This window comes from Phalangium opilio, unplaced genomic scaffold (assembly GCF_054372755.1).
Source record: "Phalangium opilio isolate 3A_F unplaced genomic scaffold, DU_Popi_V2 ptg000039l_2, whole genome shotgun sequence".
NCBI classification, from domain to species: Eukaryota; Metazoa; Arthropoda; class Arachnida; order Opiliones; family Phalangiidae; genus Phalangium; species Phalangium opilio.
In genome coordinates, this window is record NW_028324163.1 from 5,261,919 (window position 1) to 5,273,478 (window position 11,560).

Below are 11,560 nucleotides of genomic sequence, written 5' to 3' on the forward strand. Positions count from 1 at the left end.
CCTCATAATTAAAGAAACTACTATTTAAAGAAACAACAATTAAATATATTCTTAACTTCCATACTTAATTTTAATATTTATGACTGGGGCAATTTCCGAACGAATTTTTTAACCAGGACAATAGAAATATGAATACTATTTTTTTTCCACTATATACAAAGTTTGCGAGGATGGTTCCAGGGGCTAAAACTATGATCCGACGTTCTTATTACATTAATCCGTTTTTGGTAATATATACTTGAAGTCATCGAGACATACTAATTTTGCGTCGCCGTACGATAATCTATGACGTTTCACCGACGTCACTTCATGACATGGTCTCAGTAACTAGTGAGTAAATTATGGAAATAACTTATGGTTTTGGGTCGTATTTATGAACCGAACTAAAATATTACTTACGATGGCCTGCGTAAAGGCTATTTTTTGGACGCAGCGTTAAGGTTTTCGGTCTTTATTTTTGCTCAAGTGGGAATCAACCTTGTGGTTTTTACTTTTCGATGATTTGAGTAACACCACTACGGAAAATAGTTGCGTGCATAACTCACAAAATGTAGTAGGTTTTCCTTAGCAGCGGATCGATGGCTTTTGATGTTGGAAATTTTTTATCTTGTGATTTTGGGAGCGAAAATGGATCACGTCTGCTTCTGTCGGAACGGTGTAAATTAAAGCCTTGGCTAAGAAGTTGGCTTTTAGTCGGGGTTTCTAGTTTTCTACAAAACATTTAAACGATCGTCAATAATGTTTTGTTGTGATATGTGTGAGTGAGAATTCCGTGGTTAAATCAAGAATTTATTTACTATAAGAATGCCTAAAAAGGCGTCCGGATCGCGCGTGATAGTCGACATTCCCCCCTCATGGGTGGGGGAGGCTGGAAACGGAGGCGGGGCTTAATATTTTCTCTTACTCTATGTTTTTCCACCATCTATCTCTTTTACCTTTTCGTTTGGTTTTTGGAACTTGCGAAATCATAAGCATAGTACACTTGATTCGATTTAGAAACAATCATAGAACTAACGATTTTCAGACTCGTATTCAAAATCCATTAAGTTAGGTTCAAAACCTTTAACTAACTTGTTAATGGCAATTAAAAACCATTCGCGTACCGTTTCAGAACCGCTGGCAGCCTCCATTTTTTGTTTACTTTGCTCGAGTTTTTTTTTCTCTATTCGGAATACGTCAATCGCGTCTGTATGCCCTATCCCCACGGGATCCAATAGGAAAGCGCAGAGCAATGACGGACATGAAAGGGGTGGGGCTTATTTGTCCACTAACACCGGCGTAAGAGTAGAAGCGTAAAATCTCGCTATTTAGGCATTCTTATAGTAAATAAATTCTTGGTTAAATTAAAACGGTTTGGACAAATTTATTCGCAGTATCTTTAATATAAGAATTGCAACGTGTTTCTACGTCCACCATATCGCCATTTTTCTTTTCGACGGAGATCCCAGCCAACGGAAGTTTTGGAACGAAAACCAAGGAGCATAGATACCACTACGATATACTGTAAGGTTGTATGTATATAAGCAGGCTAATAATTTCTATGCGCAACGACAGAATCTTGTTGTTCGCGATTTTTACCACTAGCTCTATGGCCAGTTTCATACTTCCCCCCCCGAAGGGGGGTTATTATGAACTCCTGGAATTACTAATATTTTTGGAATCTCGCGATGATTCACTTGGACACCAGTCTGTACATTCTGGCTTCTAACACCACCATCTACTGGTCTTCCGTCTATTCCACATAGACACCAATCTGTCTCATTGGCTTCTACTCCATTATCATCGTTTGGTTTTAGGATATACGCGGCGATCAGCTAGGGTTACGAGAAACGTCTAGCCTCCCTAAGGTGGGATCGCCACCAAAGGTTTTCGCAATTGTGCTTTTTCCTTACTATTATAATGGAAACGAGTCGTATATATACCCCAAAATTTGAAGAAAGCGGGCAAGAGGGGTACCATTCACTTTAAACGTCAATATTAGCAAAGTTTGAGATGATAATAGGTATAACTTTATTTTAAACGATTTAACTATTAATAATGTTAATTATTGAAGATTAAAATAATTAAAAATAATTATTTATTTAAATATTAAAGATAACCTTGATTCTCAACTCAAAATTAATACGGAAAGAGTTAAAAAGCAGTCTATGTTTTTGTCTGTGTGTGTCCGTCCATTGTTACACTAGTGCGTCGCGTTAGCAGTTAGCCTTGTGTTGATGTGTTAAAAAATCATACAGAACCTTAATATTCCCTTTTTCCATAATATAAAGTGAATATGTGGAAGTATTTTTCGTAATTATGATGCATTTAGTACTTTTGTAGCTTTAAATCTCTGTTTCATTTTGATATTCCAAAGATTTTTTTAATATTGTTATTTGAAATGGCTGTTTATATATTACTTAAGCTATACTACATCTGTATATAGAATAATCCTTGGTTTAGTGATTTCATGACGAAAACTAAGACCTAGATTCTGGCGGGTATATTAAGTATAATCCGCAATAGGCTGAGTGAAACAAAGAGTAAATAATTGAGGCCTGAGGTGAAGTAAACTTTGGGCTCTGATTTTCGTGTCTGAAATGAAGAGACATCAACGGTTCAGAGTGAGCCGAAAATTAAATACACTATTAAAAAATCAGGTTAAGATTTTATAATAGAAGAAAAGATCATGGTGGCAATTAGAATAGTAAAAGGGCTAATGGTAAACGGGTAGTAGCTACAGACGTTTTATTCTCTTTATGGTGCGCATTGACTATTAGTGCGTCTAGCTACAATTTAGCTTTGGTGTTATTTAACATTAACATTCATGTTGGCAAACTAAGAATATTGTTGAGGTGAGACGAGACGATAGTGTTTACACTGCAAACCAGTTGTGAATTTAGCTATCAGAATATACGGTAAACAGCTGAAGCGTAGACTTCATTTCCTGATCTTTTCCCCATTGACTGATTTCCATGTGTCCAAGATTTATCCTTATTGGATGTAAAATGTCGTCTGCTTTACTGTATTATTCGCTATGCTTGGAATACTGCTTCAATATTTCGTAAATGTTTACTTCAAAAAAGAGAAATAATTCCATATCTAGGTAAATAAGTTTGTAGTAGTAGACCTCTTGACTCGGAGAGGTAATATTTTGGTTTTCCCAACTTGTTATTATCTACAGCGTAACTTTGTGATTCCAGAAATTAATAACGCATGGGTGGCAGAGCAAAGTGAGGTTTTAAGCAGTATTAATAAAAATATCGATTTAAGTGTTTCTGGTGATGGAAGATGCAGCTCACCTGGCTATTGCTCAAAAGATTCCGTTTACACACTGATGGATCAGGAGAGTGATCAGATTATTCATTTTGAACTAATAAATAAATCTGAAACAAATTATATTTCTGGAAACATGGAACTTTTAGGATTAAAAAGGAGTTTGACAAGACTGATAGAAAAAGGAATTGAAATCAAGCAAATAACCACTGACAGACACATTCAGTGCAGGGCCTATCTAAGAGATTATCACCCAACAATTGATCATCAATTTGACATATGGCATCTTGCTAAAGGAATCCGATCTAAATTGTTGAACGCAAAAAAAAGAATCTGGAAAAGAATTATTGCCTTGGGTTAAAACTATAAACAGTCATCTTTGGTACTGTTCTGAAAACTGCGAAGGCGATAAAGAAGTATTGATCGATATGTGGAAGTCGGTATTATACCACATCAGAAACATCCACGAATTTCCAGACCTAGAAAATCATCCTAATTGTGGCCATGAACCTTTAAGCGCAGAAAAAGCAAACGTGAAAAAATGGTTGGATATTGAAAGCGATGCCTACGCAAAATTGGAGAAAATTGTCTTGGATAAAAAGCTATTAAAGGATCTTAAACAAATTAACAAATATTCTCACACGCCTGGATTAGAAAATTATCATAGCTTGGTAAATAAGTACTGCCCAAAGCAGTTGGACTTTGATCATAACACAATGGAGGCCAGAATTCAATTAGCAGCTTTAGATCATAATAACAACGTTGGTCGTCAAACATTATTTGAACTAAATGAAGGCTTAGAAATAGACTCTCTTAATAAAGAGGAATTTACATATTACTTTTCAAAAGCTACGTCAGAGTGGCACGCACGCCCAATTAAAGAAGCTAAGACATATTTCTATATATTCAAGATTATTGAAAATATAGTTAAGAGGAAGATTCAAGGTACCAATGATAGTAAAGAACCAGTGGTTATGCCAAACATAGCTCCGATTCGTAGACCTAGCAAAACCGAATTAATAGCTGCCGCAAAGAGGAGAAGATTAAATTTTGACGTGTAAATCTTTATATTTAAACAATTTGTTAAGTCCTAATATTTCTTTTGTGTAAACAAAATAGTTATCAGAAATGTTATTTTTAGGAACTTTGCTTTAATATTATCACATGAATTAATGTTCTTTAAAAAACCTCAATTTCCGTTTCTCTTTAATAAGTGTGGCATTAGAATAAAAATTGGGATCACTTGTCAATATTTTTAAAACATTAAATAATTATTTTGATATTATCCTTTGTTTATTCACTATTTTTTAAATCCCGGCACGTTAACCTAAAGCTTGCTGATCTTCAGGTATTCCAAATCGTTTATAACCAATGTAATCTTCTACATTAGCTTCCGGAAACTCCAGTCTTATTCTAATTAGCGCACAGAGAGGAAGCATACTTCTGTTATTCTTTCCAAGCTTTTCGTACACCATATGTACAAAATCACGATAACCAGTGTATCTGAAATTCTACAGCAGAAACTATAATTAGACTAAAATTACTAAATTATTTATCAATGCTTTTTTAATTGTCTCACCTATTTGAGAGTTGATTTCCTACAGGTTTATTTCTATTCTCAAGTTTTCGATAATGAAGGTAGGGTTTGTAAAAGGTTTCTAAAACAACGCGGTTTAAGCACATAGTTTTAAAATTAGCATTATCGGTGATACATTTTGGATCTCCTGTCTGATTAGGATGTTTAGTTAAAAATTTTACTACATCGGGTACTTGATGGCAACACAGAACACCCATTTTAAGATAATTTCCATTTAGTACCCTTTTCAATCCATTTTCTATATTATCATCAAATTCGTTTGGTATTTTAAAGCACCCGCCGTCACAAACACAGGTTTCTCTTATTCTATTAATGTCAACATCAATTATAGGCAAAGGCCTAGCATTTTCTTCACGATTTCTCCTTTCTTCTAGCTCTTCTTGCGTATATTCAGGTTCGAATTCGTAGCCTTGCACTCTCATACCTCTATTTCTGTTCATTTTCTCTAATCTGAGCTGAAAATTTATTTGGTTTTATAAAAGAAAATCACGATCACCCGTCACCGTCTGAGCTTCTATTGATATATAAATAATAAATCGTTTGCGGCCATTTCTTTCGCTTGGGAGGCTGGGATCATAATGCCCAATAGACAAGAAGAAGCCTGGCACGTGACCACTGAAAACCAGTACCAATCAAATATCGAAAAAAGAGTGACGTCATATATTTTGAAATAAAAATGGAGCCGCGCTACTTCTAATATTAAATTTGTCAATTTATTTCTCATTAATTAAAATTAATTGAGAAATTTGAAATTACATTTTTTTACAAGCCCTCGTAACAGGATCTCTTATTTTAAATTAATTTGTAACTAGGGTGATCCTTTCCTTTAAACTTACCCTTGAATTTTTTTTTGAAAAAAATCACCCGACTCCCCTTTCTTCTAATCATTGACGTCAGAAGCTCATGTAAAACGCGCCAAAGAAGAATTATTTTTGGGGTTGTAAAGCGGTTCCTTACATCCGGTTAATCTTTCTTGTGATTGATTGTGATCCGCCAAGCTCCGGTGTATCCCCAGTTGCCACTCCAGAGAGTCCCAGACCCCGCTGCATTTCATAGAACCTACGACCGTAGTAATAGCCAGGCGCTGTGATTGGCCCAATTGAATAACCTGCCAGAAAAGGGTGAATAACACGAAAAGGGGTAATAACACTATTATTCCGGAAAAAAGAAAGACTTTCGCTTTGATACCACCAGAGGGCTGTCAAGTCAATAAAACTTTTTCCAAAAAAGCAATTAAACACCCCGCCGACTTCTTCAGAGACCCTTTAAATTTTACCGTTGACAAGAGCAAGAGTGACGTGATCGATATTAGAGGACGACAAATTATATTTGCATATCACCGTTATCCCCTTTTGTTGTTAAGCGTGTATTTTTACTCCATGCCTTTTTTCAGATATGGATCGGGTTGGTTTGCGTCATTAGCGTTCTGGTGGCGATTGACATACTGTACATGATGGTGGTGGGAACTCGAAAATCAATCATATCCGTTGTCTCACAAAAATGCATACAATACTTTGGAGCCATTTTGGGGAAAGGTAATGGAAGATCCGCTTTTGTTAATCACTTCAAACTTTTGAATGATTCGTTCATCACGAAATCGAGTCAAATACTCCGTTATCTTTCGCGTGGCTCATGTTAATGTCTCGATAGCACAATAAGGTTCAACCAATTTTAAGGCTAATTTTCATTGAGCTGTCAAGAAAGAGTCCTCTATGCCATTTTCTTTTGTCTCTCCGATATCAATATCCTTCCACATGTTCGCCGCTTAATCATTTTCATCCAATAGGGAAATATTATTCCAGACAAGAATGTCACAGATGAGCCATCTGTTAAAAATTGCTGTCCAAGGAGAAAGTTATTTATGAGATAGAAATTTATATTAAGCGGCTGGTTTTAAATAGCACTAAAGAGGGGAAAATCTGTGTGCCGCGCCTTTTTTTAAGTAACATTGTTACCTCTCCAAGTGACGATGACGTCACGGTTAGGTATTATACCGAGTGTGTTCCTGTCACCGCGTTGGCAATTGGCAAATGGGTGCATAGTCAAAGTACTAGATCAGTTGAACCTTTATACAAGCGACACGTCAGACTTGAAGAAAATGGTGACAAAAACAGGATCTCTGGTACAAAGAGAAATAAATAAATCAAAAGTTCATCAGACGTGGCCACCAAACCTGGAGCAGCTAGAAGAAAACTTCATCTCCATACCGGACATTTTAAAAAAACTCTTGAACGTAATAATTAGTGGTGAAATGCCTCGATACGCTAATTCAGCACGGGTGCAGAGGCTGGTCTGGTCGATCAGTCAAGATTTGATATGCGGCGCATCAGGTGGTCAAGTCGTAACTTCAAAATATGTGTTGCTTCCATGGGCATTAAAAACACTCACCAGTGTAATACCTCTCCGTGACGATGACGGAGAGGAAAAAAATCTTCGATGGAATCTTTGTTCGGTGGTTGCCCGTTTCCGCACAGTTTTATTTTTCACGACTTAAAAACCTATAACCCGTTTCCGCACAATTTTTCAAAACCCATTTCCGCACAGTTTGAAAAACATTTTAAATACCTGGAACTGATGCTGCTGGTCCATTGGACCGGAAAAAAGCCAAAATGTGATGTTTTATGATTATAAAGTTTTCGATGCTATTTAACGATAGATATATTTTTAATGCAGATTTTACAAACGGAATTGAAAAATTCTCCTTTTTACTTCTATTTTTTAACAAAAACAAACTTGGTTTTATGCTTACGTCTATCAATACACTTCTCTATAGCGATTCTGATATTGCAATGGTCAAATCACAAGTATAATAGCATGCCTCTATTGTAGCATACCAAACCAAACCAAAAGCTAATCGAACCTTACCCTAAACTATAACGATAGTGAGATTGCAATGGTCAAATCACCGGTTTAATAACATGCCTCTATTGTAGCATAACCTAACATAACCTAACATAACCCCAACCGAACCCGAACCAAACCTAACCCTAAACGAACCGAACCTAACGTAATCAACAAGAAAAAAATGTTTTATTTGCAATCTCTGTGGAGATGGGTTATGGTCAAAAATGGTGAACTAAAATTTCAATGTAAAAGCTTTTGCGGAAATTGGCCATAAAAAGTGTGCGGAATTGGGCTTAGATTCTTCAAAACGGTACGGAAATGGGCATACTCGCTTTGTTCACAGAAAAAAAACAATACCGTTCCAGCTTGAATGATCTTTGTTTATGGCGTAATTTTTATTTGTTGTTCGAAATCGAACGCCATACTTTGAACAATTCTAGTCCATGACGTCATTTGTTGTTTTGCTCTACATTGAACGAATAATTTGGAATGATTCTAGTCCAGGCCGTGATTTATTGTTTTAGTTCTAAATTGAACGAATAATTATCAAGATTAAAGTCTTTGACGTCATTTTCTGGTTAAGGTTCTAAATTGAACAAATTCATAGTCATTGAACGAACCATTGAGTGATCTTGATCGCGACCATCTATTTCGAACGGGTTTTGAACACCTGTTTTTAACAGTGTATGAAACCTTTTAGAGTTTCAGCGCTTCTGGTGGTATGTTAACGTACCCTTGAAGTAGAAAAAGACTTAACAGATTCCTTTAAAGGCATTTTTTAGCCCCGGTCTGCTGATTCTTACAAACACTACTAATGTAAAATACATGGTATAGTATTTCTAGCCCAAATTCTCTAACAATGTTTACTTCACCATTAGCACCAATAATGACAGCGTAGAAGGAATCTCGATTGGAATGTTATATATAAACATTAAAAATAGGTTTGTTTAGGTCTGGTTTGTGTTTTTCACTTAATAGGGTAGCGGCTATTTAGAGTACGATAACGAACCAACTGAAGTGCTGAAACTCAAAAAGGTTTCATTATATACCTTATACTTCCATAATACTCTTTTCAAAATCATTTAATACCCGCACTGTGAGACAACTAATACGTTAATGGGTAATAAAAAAGGTCACGAAGGTATTTTGTAGTACCTTCAAAATACCTTTCTTTTTAACAGTGATGAGACCAAGGCCAAATCTTCACTAAATATAAAAGATTTTGAGCCTTGACTATGTAGGACTCTTCCCTATCTATCGTCACCCTAGATTACACCCATTATATTATACGCCCAAAACCGAACCTCTCCGTGACATACGTCACTCGAGGAAATAAAAAGCTGGGCATTTAGTGCATAGTTTTATTTTTAGAACTATAAAAGCGTTTAATTATCTTTTTGGATTTGTTTACTAATTTTTCAATACCTCAAAAACAATAATAAATGATTCCGAGGGAAAATCTTTGCTGATTTTCAACCATAGCATATTTGACTATGATTCAACCCTATCTATATTCACCCCTAAATTAAAAAGGTCATATTTATACCTCGAAATAATTCTTTTACCTCTAAATAATTCCTTAAGTTTATGTTTTCCTTAACAACAACGCGCATGTTGGGGTATTTGAAGATATCATTGAAGAAATTTATATTGCGATCAATGTCCACCGTCAATTTGGTCGACAAGTGGGCTTTGAAGACTTCCATCAAAATGAAACAACCGACGAAGTAGGCGGCCAAGATAACCTTCTTGGCAGTTTCGTATCTGTTTCCCAAGTTGTCAAGAAAACCGTGTACTCGCGGTACGAATTGATTGGCAATCGTGTAGAAATTGAACGAGAAGAGAAAGAGAATGATAATCGTCCACACCTTCGAAAGGCAGTGTTTTGGTATAAGAAGTCTCCTAAAGATGAAAATATCTACGCACCTTTGGCAGAAAGACTTCAATGATTGCACTCGGTGATATTTGGTATTCAGCTTCTTGGAAATAAGACAACATGTCATGTTCGTGTAACCAAATCAAGTGGCTAAATGTTCGATTGAAACTTTCATTATCAGCCCAAGTCTGATTGTTAAGAAATGTCCACACAGAATAAACATCTCCACTCTAAAACAGAATAAGAAACAGATGATATTTTTCCCCAGTTCCACGTGCCGTTCTAGGCCAAATTTAGCCTTACTGTGTTATAAAAAGTTTCGCTTTGAACGTACGTTAAGTTAATTCTGCCAAAAATATTCGAAATTTATCTTACACTCGAGAAAGCTGGAAACATTCAAAATTTACCGCCTTTCGGATAGCTTAAGAATTCCAGACTGCTCCTATCTCCTAGACTGGTATGACTTGCTTCATCATGTTTCTTCAAAATTCTATACGTGAACTAAAATGTGACTTTATAAACAAAAATTTATTTATGAACTCATTTCGCCAAGAAAAGTAATGACATCGTCACGATTGGACCTCATCGACGAGAGAGAGCTGATTTCACACACACAGCTAACGATATTTTTATTACCATTCTCGCCCAATTGCTTTAAATTTGTCGTTATACGGAGTTTATATTAAAATAGACTGTGTGTTAAAGGATCTGACCTCGACTTGAATTTATTTTGTATCTTCTTCAAGAAGAACATTTGTCTGTCACCTGTATTAAATTATGGGAGATCAATCTGCGCCAGTCAAACTGTATGTCTTGGACACGGGATGTTTTTTAATTATTTAATTCCATTTTTACTTTCATAGAGAGTCTCAATCTAAGTTGCTCAAACTAACAATTTTAAAAGACGGGTTTTATTTTACAATAAAGATATATTTAGAGGTTAGCGAAAAATCGTTAGAACAACTCGGCACCGAACCTGATCTATCGTGGCATTGCTTAATTTGCATCAAAGCATACGCGATACTCACACTGTTAACCACAAATGTCATGTTCTCCTTCATGGCGTGCTCCTAAGTTCGCAGACTGACACAGACGTAGTGAAAACGAAATTGGATTTTGAGTTATTTTGAAGGAAAAAACTTTCAATTTTGCATTAGTGTTTTATACGATTACATTCATATAGGGGTGGGTGTGTCTTTATCTGGGAAGCCCTCAAATAAGCCGTTTCCGTATGAGCGGATCCCATAATAGCGGTACTCATAATCGCGGTCCCCAAATAGCGGTTTTCCGAAAACGGAGTTTACTCGTTACGGCAGTTCCGTAAACAGCGGTTCTCGTAAAAATGGAGTACCGTTACAGCAGTTCCCCAAAGAGCAGTACAATCGAGAAGTGAAAAACGATAGGCGTTTAAGATGGAATTGGTTGCGTTTTGTTATGTTATTTGAACCGCAGTAGTATTACTGTCAATTTAGGTATTGTAATTCCAACCCGAATAGTATTAGGTCAGTTTAGCGTATACGATGATACGACTTGCTCTACTTAATAGGTAATGTAATGTGTAGGTTTAAGAATTGTACAAAACTCCAGCTAAAAGATGATATTTCCCAAAACAGTAGTTTTGAACAACGCCACTACTTTTATGGAAGCGCGGTTGCTATTTCGGGAACTGCTCATACAAGGTACACATACCCATTTCTCTTACTTTATTCCAAAGGCGGAATTGTTTTTCAGCACTCCGTACTCATAATTTACCCCGTCCCTCTCGGAAAGCAACTTAAAAGTACTGTCGTCAGTATGAGGAATCCAACGAGAAAACTGATTAATTTAATACACCGTTCCATTAATGGGGTTAGAAAAACCGTAATAGTCGACAAAGACCAAATAAAAATATTTAAATGGACTAGTCAAGCTTTCACAATTTTGTGGATTTTACATTTAGCTAGTCCGGCAGCCCGATAACGTGCACCACGTTTCGGCTATCGGCTATG

The 11,560-nt window shown here is 36.1% G+C and overlaps 1 protein-coding gene across 1 annotated transcript; it reads right to left on the reverse strand.

The window, feature by feature from the left end:
- Window positions 1–4,577: 4,577 nt before the first annotated feature.
- LOC149680689 (uncharacterized) lies at window positions 4,578–5,049 on the reverse strand. The gene is made up of 2 exons (XM_089834632.1): window positions 4,835–5,049; window positions 4,578–4,758 (listed from the first exon to the last, which is right to left on the reverse strand). Exons 1-2 carry the CDS (start codon window positions 5,047–5,049, stop codon window positions 4,578–4,580), a joined length of 396 nt encoding a protein of 131 aa, XP_089690758.1.
- Window positions 5,050–11,560: the final 6,511 nt, after the last annotated feature.

Coding starts and splice junctions, on each gene's coding strand:
- LOC149680689 (XM_089834632.1), bottom strand. CDS start 5,049: ATGGGTGTTCTGTGTTGCCATCAAGTACCCGATGTAGTAAAATTTTTA. Junction 4,759..4,834: donor GGAAATCAACTCTCAAATAG/GTGAGACAATTA, acceptor GTAGAATTTCAG/ATACACTGGTTATCGTGATT.